Source organism: Myxine glutinosa, chromosome 1 (assembly GCF_964187855.1).
Source record: "Myxine glutinosa chromosome 1, kmMyxGlut1.1, whole genome shotgun sequence".
Lineage (NCBI taxonomy): Eukaryota > Metazoa > Chordata > Myxini > Myxiniformes > Myxinidae > Myxine > Myxine glutinosa.
In genome coordinates this window covers 299553824-299569512 of record NC_136261.1, presented here as the reverse complement: position 1 = coordinate 299569512, position 15689 = coordinate 299553824, and the positions used below count along the sequence as shown (strand labels likewise).

Here is a 15689-nt window from a genome sequence, read left to right as displayed (position 1 = left end):
AGAGGTCTTGGTTCTGGTTGTGTTCTCATACAGGCAGGCATCCTTGTATGAATATTTTCTCATTCAGAGCATCAGACATACCAATTTACTTGGGTTTTGAAGTTTAAATTTACACTTCGAAAAATAATTGGTGAGAGCAAGACTAAAGCAGCACTATGGTACCAAACAAGCCTGGCGTTGGCTTAACGGTTAATGTGGCTGGTTTAAAATATTATAAGATAAGGTCTTGAGTTTGAGTCTGACTCGCCATTAAATAACACCAGGTGGGTTGACTCAGCCTGTCATCCTTCCGAGGTTGGCACAATGAGTACCAGTAGCTTACTGGAAATGGGGCACTGCATCAGAGGCACAGCCGTGCTCCCTGCAATGATGCAACCAGCAGTCACAGGCTGCATATGGAACTACAACGGCACTCAGTAGAGCGCATACTTCCGCTGGGCTGAACAGTTTACATTTTGTATCCTGCCAATAGGCCGGATCTGAAGCAAAATTGAATTGGCTTGTTCTTGTTACCTAACCAACCCTTCCAGCTAGTTTAGTCATAACTCGTCTACAACTTTTTGAAATATCATGCTATGCATCTTTTTTGCTCCCATCTCTCAATGGTGAAGAATTACGTTAAAAATTCTCGGATCCAGATCCGGATCTTCACCAAAATAGTCGATTCTTTCTTATCACACACCCAACCTGTCCACCAAATTTCATCCAAATCTGTTCACAACTTTCTGAGATATCCTGTTTACAGACAAACAGACAGACAGGAGTGAAAACATAACATCCGACCACTTTCGGTGGCAGAGGTAATGTGGATGAGGCACCAAACATCCTCCAAAAGTTTGGTAAGCATGTGAATAAGTGGGTAATACAATGAAAATGCCATTTGCTTCTTTATTAAAAACAAAAGTTTTTTTTTGCCGTGTTTTAAAATATGCATTTATTAACAATATGCTTAACAGGAACAAGTAAATGACATTCCATCAGCCACAACAATCTCCTGAAGTGTTTATACATTTCTGTAACATTGTTTCATACATTATTGTGTGAAATTGAAAAAATAGCTGTTTAATCTGGTAAAATCGAGTGAAAAATAAATGTTATTTCGTTTCTTCAATTTTATAAAACCAAGCTCTATTAAAGTATAAATCGTGATTATTTTATTCATACATATAGATCAGAAGTTTCATCATTATCGCTTGGCCTCGGCCAATTATTCCTGATGTGTGGAACACCCTGAAACTCACGCCTACAAAAGACGGAGTTTTTGGAACGCCGGGCCGCATTTTCAATCCAAACATGCACCTTTGGTTAACAAAAAATTCCATGAGTTGGCACTCCTATGTTGAAGGTTTAATGTCAATCGCTCAAGCAGTTGTGGAGAAAGCGAATTTAAAAGCAATTGTTGTGGACACCTATTACTATAGTATTATTTTTCTCATTCATTCATTCACAATGTATCACAGCTAAAACATATTTGCATTTCTATCTGTAGTTAGAGATTTTCATGGAACCAGAGTTGGTTTGTGTAACGGAAACAAAATTGTATGCATTGGAGGTTCATGAAACAATCGGACGATAAAAAAGTGGAGGCGAAGAGGAAAACAAAGGACCGAGACAAAACGGATGCAAAATGTGGATACATTCCCCTCGTTTCCTCTTCCCTCTCCTCCCAACGTTTCATTTTATCTCCCCCCTCCCCCTCTTCCCCAACCCCAACACTATTTTCTCCCCGATCATCTTCTCTGCCTCTTAATATACCCACCCCTCTCATATCTTTACGTATGTAACAAATCGATGGACCCAAACATACTTGGTTTCTTTCCATCAATTTCCATTTCACGACGAGTATTGTGAGGTGAACAAAACTATTGTGCTTCATGTGGTTTGGAAAATAATTGTGTTGTGTAAATATTAGTTGCTTTAAAAAAATACTCGTATACAATGCTTGTGGAAAAAGCTGTACATACAATACATTCAAAGTATTCAGACCCCTTCACTTTTTCCACATTTTATGTTGCAGCCTTGTGCTGAAATCGTTTAAATTCATTTTTTTCCTCATCAATCTACACCCAATACCCCATAATGACAAAGAGAAAACAGGATGTTAGAAAGTTTTGCAAATTTCTTAAAAAGAAAAAAACTGAAATATCGCATTGACATAAGTATTCAGACCCTTAAGTCAGTACTTAGTTGAAGCACCTTTGGCAGCGATTACAGCCTCGAGTCTTCTTGGGTATGATGCGACAAGCTTTGCAAACCTGGATTTGGGGAGTTTCTGCCATTCTTCTCTGCAGATCCTCTCAAGCTCTGTCAGGTTGGATGGGGACTGTCGGTGGACAGCCATTTTCAGGTCTCTCCAGAGATGTTCAAGTCAGGGCTCTGGCTGGGCCATTCAAGGAGGACCTTCACAGAGTTGTCCCGAAGCCACTCCTGCGTTGTCTTGGCTGTGTGCTTCGGGTCATTGTCCTGTTGGAAGGTGAACCTTCGGCCCAGTCTGAGGTTCTGAGCGCTCTGTTTCAGGTTTTCATAAAGGATATCTCTGTACTTTGCTCCGTTCATTGTTCCCTCAACCCTGACCTGTCCCCCAGTCCCTACTGCTGAAAAACACCCCCACAGCATGATGCTGCCACCACCATGCTTCACCGTTGGGATGATATTGGGCAGGTGATGAGCAGTGCCTGGTTTCCTCAAGACATGATGCTTAGAATTGAGGCCAAACAGTTCAATCTTGGTTTCATCAGACTACAGAATCTTGTTTCTCATAGTCTGAGAGTCCTTTAGGTGCTTTTTTGCAAAGTCCAAGCGGGCTTTCATGTGTCTTTCACTGAGGAGAGGCTTCCGTCTGGCCACTCTGCCATAAAGCCCAGATCGGTGGAGTGTTGCAGTGATGGTTATCCTTCTGGAAGTTTCTCCCATCTCCACACAGGATCTCTGGAGCTCAGCTCAACATAACAAAAGAATTATGGAGGCCACTGTGCTCTTGGGAACCTTCAATGCAGCAGAATTTTTTTTTGTCGGCTTCCCCAGATCTGTGCCTCGACACAATCCTGTCTCTGAGCTCTGCAGGCAGTTCTTTCGACCTCATGGCTTGGTTTTTGCTCTGATATGCATTGTCAGCTGTGAGACCTTATATAGACAGGTGTGTGCCTTTCCAAATCATGTCCAATCAATTGAATTTACCACAGGTGGACTCCAATCAAGGTGTAGAAACATCTCAAAGATGATCAAGAGAAATGGGAGGCACCTGAGCTAAATTTCAAGTGTCATAGCAAAGGGTATGAATACTTATGTCAATGTGATATTTCAGTTTTTTATTTTTAATAAATTTGCAAAACTTTCTAAAATCCTGTTTTCTCTTTGTCATTATGGGGTATTCAGTGTAGATTGATGAGGGAAAAAATGAATTTAAACGATTTCAGCATAAGGCTGCAACATAACAAAATGTGAAAAAAGTGAAGGGGTCTGAATACTTTCTGAATGCACTGTATATTGCATGACAGACGAGCCGTTTTCTGTATTGCACATTGAAATTTAGTGAGCGACCGGTGTTTTGCCATCAGTGATGGGCCATTTATAACCCATATATATCATTTATAACCCCCAGGGTTAGTGGGTTGTACTTGGCAGGACTTTTACTTTCGCGCTTCTTACCGTAACCACATAATCTCCTGTACGTATTTTGATTTACCTGCTAGTGCTGGTGTCTCATAAACATGCCTTGACACTGATCAGATAAGTTTATTATTTTAGCTTGCAATATCAGTATCGGACTTGTGCCTGTCTGAGCAAATGGAAATGTCAGTATGTACTATATTTTGCATTACTTCCTCGGTTCTGATTGGTACTCGAAAGGAACTAACCCAGCTCCTTTCATCAGCTTGAATGTACAAGATACCCCTTCCTTCCCCCTTCCCTCCCACCACCCCCTGTTAAAATTCTACCAGTAGATTTCCATTTGAAGCAGCTTTCTGGCCTTGGTGAGCATAATCATTGGTGGTTTTTGTCTTTGCTTGCTTGTTCCTACAGTTGCAGAAGCTGCTTGGCAAGCCCACTAAGAGCCATTAGAGCTCTCTGCACACATACAGATCGTCTTTGCATCCCAAAGATTGAAGAGTACACACTAAAGTTGTGTCTTGCTTTCATGTTTCATCATGCGGGTACCGCGGTGTTCGTACAAGTTTCCTTAGAATCGAACCAAAAAAAATTGGAGTTAAAATAAGTGCACAAGGGCAGTGGTATCTTACTTTCTTGATTTGGCAGCAAGTGACAGACTAGAATTCAATGTGATATCGAATTGCAGTGGTAATGGGAAGATCTGTACAACTCAATTTCAACTGAAATACTTTTGATCCATAAATAACACTACCAATAAAGGTACAAAGGCAAAAAAAGAAAGAAAATGTAATCTTTTCCTTGACACGTCTTAAGAATAATCACCAAACTGACATTTTATGTATTTGTTTGTACATTTCAAATGAAAGTTTAAATTCAACCTCTTGCCAAAACGGAGTTGATTGTGAATGTTACTGACATGAACTTGGGGAATGGAAACGTAAGTAGCTGCACAGGCCTGCTTACTGGTGAACGTGCCAAAGAGGTGAGGGGGAACTGGGTGAGGTCGTCGAGTGTGTCTATAATTTACATTTTAAAAATAACTCTGCACTGTCCTACACCACGACTTTTCAAGCCACACACAGTGACCTAAAGGAATAACCTATGATCGGTAAAGACCGAGATTCACACGATGCAGTGACAATGATTACAGTACTTTCAAAAAAGAAAGAAAGAAGAGCAAAGTGGAAATCTTAAATTAATATGTATGGACGGACTACAGTCTATTATTCATTTTTACAGTACGTGTTTCAAAAGTCAAAATATATCTTTACTTTGTCTTTGTTCAATTAAATGGTCTTTTATCTTCCCTTTGCAAAGTGAACCCAATCTCGATCACAAGTCCTTATCGAAGATGAAACGGTTTCCTTCAGATCGCAATCCACGGTATCTGTCACGGCAATGCACCAGTGATCCTGCAAATAAAGTGGCACAACAAATAGGAGGTAGAAAGGTCACGTTATTGAGACTTCCATGAGATATTGAAATCAAAGGGAGGTGCAAAGCGCCCCTCCCTTTATATAAGGGATCGTTTCTCTGTATGCAGCTTTAACATGGGGACTGAAAATACGTTTCTCGGCTTCTACTGGACGAAATTGGCTGCAAATTTCAGAAATAAATGCTTTGTACATTGAGGTAATATTTTCCAAATTTCAGCAACGTCTCTTTCCACATTCTTGTTTTATTTAGAAAACCCTCAAAATCACGTTGGTGTCTGTCCCATCCATCTGTCCAAAATGTGTTGGCGTCCGTATCTCAAGGGCTATACATTGGAATTAGTGGAAACTTGCAATATGCATCGGCCAATAGGTCTCGTTAATGGCTTTCAAAACAAATTCCACTTAAGTGCCATAGTTTTTGCTTAAAAAAAATAAAAATATTTATACACACACTTTATAACTCTTCAAAATATTATTACCCAAATCGAATGTGCTGGGTTAATGGCCGAATGGATAATGCATCAGTCTCCCAAGCTGGGGATTGTGAGTTTGAATCCCGTCTGGGTTGAATAATTTTTCCCCTTACATTTTCAAGTATTTTATATCGTCTTCAATAAAGTCTTGTACAATGAACAAATGCATTTTGCTCGTACTTAAAATGTATCTTGTGAAATATGCCAGGGGCATAGAAAAGGCCCCTTTGTATATAGTATGTGCCATGTGGCAAACTATAGAAAATAAGGGACATTCAAAATAAAATCTTGTGTGCATACTGGACTACCCTTGTGTTCTTAGGAGGAACCAGGTACTGCTCTAGAAAAGTTCATATAAAGGGGCGCCTGCATTTTAAAGTTAAAACCCATCAGTACGTAAAGTTTTCTGTGTACCTTGAAAACGAAAACGCATAGGATAATGTGCATGTGTGTGAAATCTAATTTGTTAAAAAAATTAATAAAGTTGGTATGTACTATGTACCAACCAATTGCAGACATGTTGCGTGTGATGTATTCTTCGGGACAAGCGTTGGACAAGCGTGATGTGTGTACACATTATAGGAAACAATTGGATTAGATGAAAGAATTGTGCACATGTGCAGTGCAGCCTATTTTACCAATCCCTTTTGGACCATAATTGGACATTACATAAACTTGTAAGTGTTGACCTTGCAGACGTATTGGACAAACGTGATATGTACATGATGAATTCTGATGATAATTAGAGATGATGGATGAATTGTATATGTACACCTACTTCTGCAATGGAATAGAAAACTAATATTATGTACAGGCAGTCCCCAGGTTATGAACGAGTTCCGTTTTTAAGTCTGTCTGTAAGTCGAATTTGTATGTAAGTCGGAACAGTTGTGTACGGTTCACATCTAGCGTCAATTAGTCAAATGTTTGTCTTGGTATATAGTATATATTTTACCTAAAACCTCTATAGGTATAAAATAAGCTTCCGGTTCCGGTCCCTCGAGCGAGGAGGCTTGCTTCGATCTCTCCACGACATCAAAGTTTGAGTATTTTCCCATTCGTGTCTTTGTCAAATTTCCACTGGTTATTTTATTGTGTATGTGTTATTGTGTGTTTCTATTTAGTTTTGGTTTTGTAATTATTGCAAATTTGTGTGTAATTAGTCGTTTTTTGTTCGCACCTCATGCACGGCCTGGTCTCTCCAGACTCCCTCCCCCCCTCCCCCCCGTCAGTATTTTGTGAATATAAGTTCTTTCCTTAGTATTTTCTTGTTTCTTTGATTTTCTTTTCTCCCCCCTACCTCTCACGAACATCTTACTCTTTGTCCAACGTTTTAAAAACAAAACAAACAAATAAACAAAAATAAAATTCTTTATTAATTCTTTCTCTCCTCCCGGACACGTGCTTGTTCGCTCTCCTCCTCGTCTCGACTTGTGCCCCGCCCCCTATATCTCGTTTTTCTTCCACCTCTGCTCCTTCTTTCTCAAATCCACGTCCTCACCTCGAGACTTTTCCCAGATTATTTTTCATGGTTTTGTTTCAATATTATTTAAATATGTTTAAACCGCAGCCGTGATGCTGACGCCGCCCTCCCCCCCACACACCGCCCCAGAATTTCCATGTTTTAAACGTTTCCCAGTGTGTACCCTGGATTAGAATAGGTACACCGTATCCCTGTGTGTCGTAAGAGACGACGAAGAGGGTTGGCGTCCGGAAGGGCATCCGGCCATAAAAAAACATTGCCTCAAAAAGAGAACCATGACAATTACAACAACATATAGGCAGGGTACAGCCTGAAGTGGAGATCGGTTTCTGAGGTTTGGGACATGGAATGTAGGGACAATGACAGGGAGATCAGGAGAAGTGGTGGAAGTATTGGTCAGAAGAAGAGTGGACATATGTTGTGTGCAAGAGACGAGATGGAAGGGAAGTGGTGTGAGAATGGTGAAGGGTAGGCATGGACAGAAATACAAGTTTATGTGGCAAGGGTGCCTGGAGGGCGTGAATGGTGTTGGTTGCTGTTTTCTGAGGAGTTTGTAGACAGTGTGGTGAGTGTGACTAGAGTGAGTGATAGGTTGATGATGGTGAAAATGATGATTGGAAAGCTCTTGGTGAACGTCATCTCGGGATATGCTCCGCAGGTTGGTCGGAGCGATGAAGAGAAGGACAAGTTCTGGTGTGCGATAGAGAAGCTGATGGAAAACATGAAAGATGAGGAAGTTGTTGTGGCAGGAGGAGACCTAAATGGACATGTGGGAAGGAGTATGGATGGTTTTGAGGGAGTTCATGGGGGTTACGGATATGGTATGAGAAATGGAGAAGGTGAAAGGATTTTGGAGTTTGCTGATGGAGCTGATTTGTTACACTCAGTTCCAGAAAGAGGATAATAAGCTTGTTACATACACATCAGGTGGGTCGACGACAACCGTTGACTACCTGATGGTGCGTAGGCGAGACAGGGGGCACCTCCGGACACAAAGGTGATCCCGGGGGAGGAGGCTGTTTCACAGCACCACTTGGTTGTCTGCGACATAAGGGTGAAAGGTGCGAGGAGAGCTCGGCGGGTGAAGTACCAACCGAGAATGAAGGTGTGGAGGTTGAAAGAGGTGACAGTAAGGGAGGCATTAAAAGAGAGGCTGAGTAGGGTAGAGGATGATGTGGTTGAGCTTGAAAGTGGTTGGATGTCAATGAAAGCTAGTCTGTTGGGAGCCGTTGGTGAGGTATGTGGATGGACAAAAGGACCACCGAGGCACTCGGAAACATGGTGGTGGGATGATGAAGTTGGAAAGAGGATTGATGAGAAGAGGAAGAAGTTCAAGGAGTGGCAGAAGGCGAAGGGTACGGGAGCAGAAACAGCAGAGCATGAAAGTTATAAGGCAGCCAAGAAGGCTGCAAAGAAAGAGGTAGCAAAGGCGCAGGAGGCATGGAGGAAAATGTTCTGAGAACGCTTGGATTCGGAAGAGGGTCAGAGCAGTATTCAGGATTGCAAAGCAGATAACGAAAGAGAGGTGTGATGTGATGGGGGTGAGTTGCTTGAAGGATGAAGTGGGACAAATCTTTGTCGACCCAGATGGAATTAAAGGAAGATGGAAAAGATATATGGAAATGCCGTTGAATACAGAGAATGAATGGGATGGCAACATAGAGAGTAACCCAGTTTTAGGACCGGCAGAGAAGATAACTGAGAAGGAAGTTGAGGAAGCGATAAAAGCAATGAAGAGTAGAAAAGCGGGAGGGCCGACGGGAGTTGTGGGAGATATGTTGAAGGCAGCAGGAAGTTGGGGTGTGAAGAGAATGACAGAGATCTGTAATCTGGTGGTGGAAGAAGGCCGCATTCCAGTGGTTTGGGAACTGAGTACCCTCGTCCCTCTATACAAGGGGAAAGGTGACCCTCTGGAGTGTGGCTCGTACCGAGCGATAAAGTTATTGGAGAATGAAATGAAGGTATTGGAAAGTGTGTTGGAGAGGAGGATAAGGAAGAAAGTGAAGATCGACGAAATGCAGTTTGGATTTATGCCAGGAAGAGGAACGACAGACGCGCTTTTCATTGTCAGGCAGTTGCAGGAGAAGTACATGGAGAAGAGGAAGAAGTTGTTTCTTGGGTTTGTTGATCTGGAGAAAGCATTCGATAGGGTTCCACGCAAAGTATTGACATGGGCATTGAGGAAGTTAGGAGTGGAGGAATGGTTGATCAGAGTAGTGATGGCAATGTACAAAAGAGCGCGCACAGCTGTAAGGACGAAGGACGGGAACAGTCGTGAGTTTGAGGTGAAGGTGGGAGTGCATCAGGGGTCGGTACTAAGTCCACTACTATTTGTAGCTGTGATGGAGGTGCTGGCTTATAACGTAAAGGAGGGTTTACCGTGGGAGTTGTTGTATGCAGATGATCTGGTGTTGATTGTGGAAAGTATGGATGGACTGAAGGAAAAGATGAACAAGTGGAAGGAATGTATGGAGACAAAAGGTCCGAAGGTGAATATCGGAAAGACGAAGGTGATGGCAAGTGGTAAAGCATGTGGTGAGGTGGAAAGAACTGGGAAGTGGCCCTGTGCTGTGTGTAGGAAGGGTGTCGGAGTGAACTCCATTCAATGTACAATGTGCGCTGAGTGGGTTCATCAAAAATGTAGTGGTCTGAGAGGGTCATTAACCAGTGTGGCAGCTACATTCAAATGCAAGATGTGCACAGAGGGAGCTGCAGATGGAGGAAATGTTGAGTTGGATCTTGGAGACGGCGTGAAGCTGGAAGGTGTGAAAACATTTTGCTACCTCGGAGACATGCTGAATGGAGAAGGTGGATCAGACTCGGCAACGGTTGCTGGAGTGAGATGTGCATGGAAGAAGTTTCGGGAACTGAGTGGTGTGCTGATGAGGAGGGGAGTGTCGTTGAAGCTGAAGGGAACGGTGTGTGCTGCATGTGTGAGAAGTGTTATGATTTATGCGAGTGAGACATGGGTAATGAACGTAGAGCAGCAACAAAGGTTGGAAAGGGTGGAAATGCGAATGGTTCGATGGATGTGCGGAGTATCGTTGAGAGAGAGGAAGACAAATGATGAATTGCGAAAGATGATGGGAATAGAGCCTGTGATTGATGCTGTGAAGAGGAACAGGTTGAGTTGGTTTGGTCATGTGTTGAGGAAGGATGAAAGTGACTGGTTGAGAAGAGTGATGGAAATGAATGTAGAAGGTAGTGGAGGACGGGGAAGACCGAGAAAGACTTGGCTAAAGATGGTGGAAGAAGAAATGCGGGCAAGGGGGTTAACAAGGAGAGATGCAGAAAATATGGCAAAATGGAGAAGATTGTCATGGGGACCGCAAGGCTAACCCCCGCTCTAGCAGGGAAAATGGCCTTTTAAAATGCATGTTGTTGTTGTGTGTATCTATAGGTATAAAAAACATGAAAGAAACATTTCTTAAACTGTTTAGATAGAAAAGAAAAGATAATGATTAAAGGTTAACACTTACTCTCCTTCCAATTGATGTCTTGCAAACCTTGAAACGATCATACTGTCGCGTGACTACCCTTGGTGAACACCGTAGGGTAACACGGATGACCGATTGCGAGACTTTACACTCCCGAGGCGAAAACTCAATGGCGGATTCAAGCTCAACACAAAGTTAAACGCGCGGGAGGCCAGACGCAACGAGCTCCACAGCCTTATCTATTAAAATGAAACACCCAGGAAACTGCGTTCAAATATGTACAGAAAATAATATAAGGATTTATTATTGAAAAGTAATAACAGTGAAAAAACCACGCGCCGGTAATACTAATAACTAAATCGGGACGTCCCCACACGACTGATATCAAACACAAAACGAGGGAGATTAATTACGAAAAGAACACGTCACGTCGTTCAAAATGTACTCGGATTCGGGCTTATCTGGTCTTTCGTCGTCTTTGTGGCTGCCGTCCAACACCGCTCCTTTCGGCCCGATCGCACACCTCGCTCCAAGTTCCACGGCCCTCTGCGTCCGCCTCCAAGCGCCACCAGGCCTCGTCGGTCCAACGGCCCACACACACCACGAGCTCCTTTGCTCCAACGGTCCACCGCAGGGCTGCACGAAGCAACCAAAACCAAGTGCCAACTGCCAACTGCAACGAGCTGTGGTCACGAATGTTCAACGAACCGTGTCCTGTGCCAACTCCGACGAACTGTGCAACGAACCGTGTCCTGTGCCAACTGCCACGAACTCTGGTACGGAACTGTAACAACGAACTCTGCGACTCAACTCTCTCAACTCTGGACTCCACTCGAACTGCCGAAATGGCGTCCGACCGTCGCCTATATTGGTGGCCGATGACGTCACATTGGCGCGCTCCTCAGCCAATCATAGCCTCCCAACTCGCCCAGGTCACGCCCTCTGCGGCATGCGACTCCTGACATCTCCCGTCCGTGACCCCGCGGTCCTGGTGTAACACGTGCCAGCGAGGTTGGTAGGCCTTTGAGGTGCGCAGGCGAGGTTTGTAGGCCTTGGAGGTGTAAACGGTGGCGGTGTATTGTGGCGGTGTTCTTGGCCTGGTGGTGCCCATTTATTACGAAGTCAATGTCAGGGAAAGGGAATTATTTAATGTTGCACTAAGGACCTAACTAATGTTTATGTGGTTTGCAGTGCCATAAAGGACAAAGGTTTGATTACTAGGTGATACTCACAGGGGCGTTACCTTTAATCCCTCACTATTTAACACTCGAATCTCCAGGTAGATCCACACTCATACATCTTACCCCGACAACCGCCTGAACATCAATAACTTATTACATGTAGAGTCCCTGTCACGACAGCCGAATACCTACCTATTCAGATCTACCTAGCTCTAGATGTTGCATTACCAAATTCATAACACAGCCCCCCCCCTGGAACCGTAGCTCCTGCAAGGTTCACCGCAGGGCTACCATTCCAGCCTTAACACTTACTGTCACACACTTAATTAACCTATGAAATAAATCAGGAAGGGCTGTGGGAAGTGAGTCGGACTACCTACCTACACTTCCTTAACATGCTGAACCCCTTAACCATCATGCAAGTATGTACATCTTCTTCGTTGTTCCTGTGGAGGGAGGAAACAACAACACACAACACTAACTTAACCACAAAACTTAACCATCTTTCCAAAACTCAAAACTCTAACCTTTGTACATACCCCGGTCTACAGACCGCGTCCCCCGGTGGATGCCACAAGACTCAACCTTACCTGCGGGGCCATCCCCAATGCATCCCCCTAAATTTCCTCGGGCCCTGTCCAGATGTTACAGGTGAGTGACACGGCTCGGTGGATTTCGCCCACATTCATGCTACACAGACCCCTTAACCACTCATTCTCATTCCATAGGTCATCAAGGCATTGCAAAAATCAACAAAGCACTTATTCCCAATACACCCCCTGCAGGACCATGGCATTGATGTCATTCACGTGTGTGTGCATTCCTCAACTAGGCAGCGGGGAGGTACCGCACAAAAAGATGGTGGGGGCGCATCAGGCTGTGGTGCCCGCAGTCCCAAAAACAAGTCAACCGACTTACAAATTCATTGCCCCCCCCCCCCCTTTTACCTCTTGGCCCCATGACAGCCCAACAGCCCCTTTCCGCCGTTACCTCGCCGGTGAGGGTCTCCACACACACCAGGCTCCTTTGCCTCCTGCTTTCGCGCAGCAACACGGGTCACCGGGGGACTTCCTCACCCCGCGGCGCCCAACCAGACCCTCCACCGACGAGCTCCAATTTCCAGTTACCACCGGCTGCCAGGGGTAATTGCCGCAGAGGGGGGCCCGCAGGCATCGCTCCTCAGAGCTTGCTCTGTACCTGCGGACACACACACCTTCCCCACCCATGGTCCCCAAAACACACTTCCTCTCCCGCTGCCATTCAATTCTCCACACAACTCAGCACAATTCAGTACAATTCCATAGATGGTGTAAAAGGTGTTACAAGGCTTGCCATGGCCTGCCAATGTGAAATCCCATTCACAGTTCGAATCATTGAATCCTTACACATTTCCATTAGCACATTTCCAAAAAGCACAATTTATCGCCCCTCATTATCTCCAATAATCATCACTCACTCTCCAGGTTCCACTCTCACGACCACATCAAAACACCTAACCACAACACAAAAACATACGCCACCCACAAGACACTGTGGCTCCCATTCCATCCCCTCACCGGCCATGTCATCACTCGCTCTCACCTCCCAACTCCAAATTACATGTCCCCAATTTCCCAAAGCAAATCCTGAAGCCTGGGACAGTACTCCTCAAAACACTCACCTCAAGTGCAGGTAGTTGCAGGTTGGTCAGGTTCAAAGGTGCCATCCACCCATACAATTCCCAAAATTTCACATTGGGCCAACCAAATACTTCCAAATTTCTCTTTTGTCCCCACTACACTGGCAGGTATGTGGATCCGCATCCAACGGTGATCATCACTACACTACCTGTGGCCACGACAGCTCTGCACCTCTACCGTGCAAGGGTCACCGGGACAAGGTGAGCAGTCAAAACGCCAACATGGCCCATGAGTGTCCATAAGGGTGCGACCCACCATCCATCCTTCGGCCCCCCTGCGAGGAACACAGCTGCAGCAGCCCCAGCTGGTCAATGTGGTGAGCACTTGCTGCCAAAACACACACTACCGCACACACAACCTCGGCCCTGGGGGGCACGGTCGCAGTGCGTGGCATCCCTACAGCCACGTCCCCTGCACCTCCCCATCATCCCCCAGTCCGACTACAGAACTGCAGCCCCCCAGTGCTCACCCACACTTGACCACACCAAGGTCCAGTCAACAGCCATGCTCCACCAGGAGACCCACCCAGAAGACATGGTCCACACACCTCGGACACGCACAGCACCACGTTGACCCTCAGGCTACACAACTACATCCCCATCATCCCGCGTCCCAAATATCAGCACAGTTGCCCCCGCAACCAGTTGAAAGCTGTGTCTTGCTACCCTATTAATTTCATCACAGCCTCCAACACTTTGGTCTACACACCTGGATCAATAATGGCGTCACTGTACAGTGTCCACCATGGCATTTCAAAATCCACCCTTAAATTTCCATCTAACCCACAGATTACCCATGCCAACCATTTGTCACATTTCACTAACCTCACCAAAGAAGGATGCTTTGCCATACACATGCCAGCCGAGCATGGCCCATATGCTCGGCTCGTTACACATCTCCCGATTCACATCCCCATGGCTCTCTTCCCAACCCGAGAGTCCATAAATCATAACGGAGCATCTGTGGAAGGTCACTCACACCATCACGTTCCACAGATGCCCCAATGGTTGTCCGGCAGGCTATCTCCATCCCTGTCCATTCGGTTTGACCCGCGTCCATAGACCAACCACCATGCCAGGTCACCACATGCTGGTTGTCCCAGAGTCTCAGGGAGAGGGTGTCAGGTCGCATGCCCGGGTGATCACTACATCAGGCCCAAGCTGGCCATCTGCGGTGCCACCACCAAAGCGCGACCCACAACACCTCCCCCTAGTGGTCCTCAATATTTGCCATCCCAGGCTTGAGAAACCACCTCGGACCTCCCTGGAGGTCTTAACCCCCACCAGGGTCCGGTGACCCTGCCGGCCCGAGCCACCAGCTCGGACGGCGCCCCGATGGACAAGGGACGCCACACTCCACCAGACCCCCCGTGGGACCCAGCTCGTACCTCGACACCCAAGGCTGGACCCCACGTCCAAATCTCGCCATCACAGCCCCCCAGCTGGCTGGCATACCCAAATTTTGAAAGGGGCAACTTTGGCCCGAGGCCATCACCCATGACCTCTCCATGTCCAGATCCCGCAGCCCGGGGACCAATCCCCACCATGGCTGCTCCAAATCAATGTCCCATTGTAATTTTATTTTAAATTTTATTTTACAAATTTTCATTCCCACTGCCAAACCGCAGCTGCAGGGAACAACCTCTACCACCGGTTGTTCTGCCCCTCCCTGCAGTTGATCCAAATTCCCTACAGGGACCAAATCTCCAGAAGCTCTATCTCCCGATCCTCCAAGATCCAAATCCAGCCCGGAGCCAACACACTCCCCCAACTGGTTGTCCAATTTTGGAGCCTCTGTTTCCAAATAGCAGTGTACAGTGAGCGTCCCCTCGGTCATTCCAACCACCTCCTCGAACCAACTCACCTCTTCCCCCAGGCTCCTTTGGGCCTGAACAAGCTCTACCTCCATGGGACTGTCACAGGTCTCCAGCCGCTGGATCAAATCATCCTCAATAAATACCCGGTCCGGCTCTATCGCATGGACCCCCAAAAACTCTACCCCCTCTTGCTCCGCACCACCGCCCTGGTGCTGCACAATTCCAAATTCATCCCCCGGTTGGGGTGTTGTGACATCCACACGGTCCCGATAAACAACCAGGCCAGAATGTGGGAAACATTCCCCATTACAACTCTCACATTCCAAATTTCCTTCCCCGCTCACCTGTGGACACTCCACGTTTACCTGCAGGCATTCCCCATCTACCTGTACACATTCCCCATCCACCTGTGGACATTCCCCATCCACCTGTGCAATTCCAAATTTTGCCATTTTGTTTGCCAGCCCATCAATTTTAATACTCAATCGATCACTCATTTCCTTCATTCCTTCCCTCCATTCCTTCCCCTGTGACTTCATTTGTTCATTCAATTCCCGACTGGCTCGCTCACT

The 15689-nt window shown here is 45.7% G+C and overlaps 2 protein-coding genes across 5 annotated transcripts in view; one reads left to right on the top strand and one right to left on the bottom strand.

The window, feature by feature from the left end:
* The window catches only part of LOC137439202 (coiled-coil and C2 domain-containing protein 1A), a 145124-nt gene extending 139089 nt beyond the window's left edge, over positions 1 to 6035 (top strand). For all 3 annotated transcript variants that reach the window (XM_068134937.2, XM_068134943.2, XM_068134955.2), the window contains one exon: positions 4024 to 6035. In XM_068134937.2, the coding sequence (XP_067991038.2) occupies positions 4024 to 4062 (39 nt within the window). In that variant the 3' untranslated portion in view covers positions 4063 to 6035. The remainder of the gene's footprint in view (positions 1 to 4023) is intronic.
* The window catches only part of LRMDA (leucine rich melanocyte differentiation associated), a 19250-nt gene continuing 7945 nt past the window's right edge, over positions 4385 to 15689 (bottom strand). For both annotated transcript variants that reach the window (XM_068134980.2, XM_068134973.2), the window contains exon 7: positions 4385 to 5024. In XM_068134980.2, the coding sequence (XP_067991081.2) occupies positions 4945 to 5024 (80 nt within the window). In that variant the 3' untranslated portion in view covers positions 4385 to 4944. The remainder of the gene's footprint in view (positions 5025 to 15689) is intronic.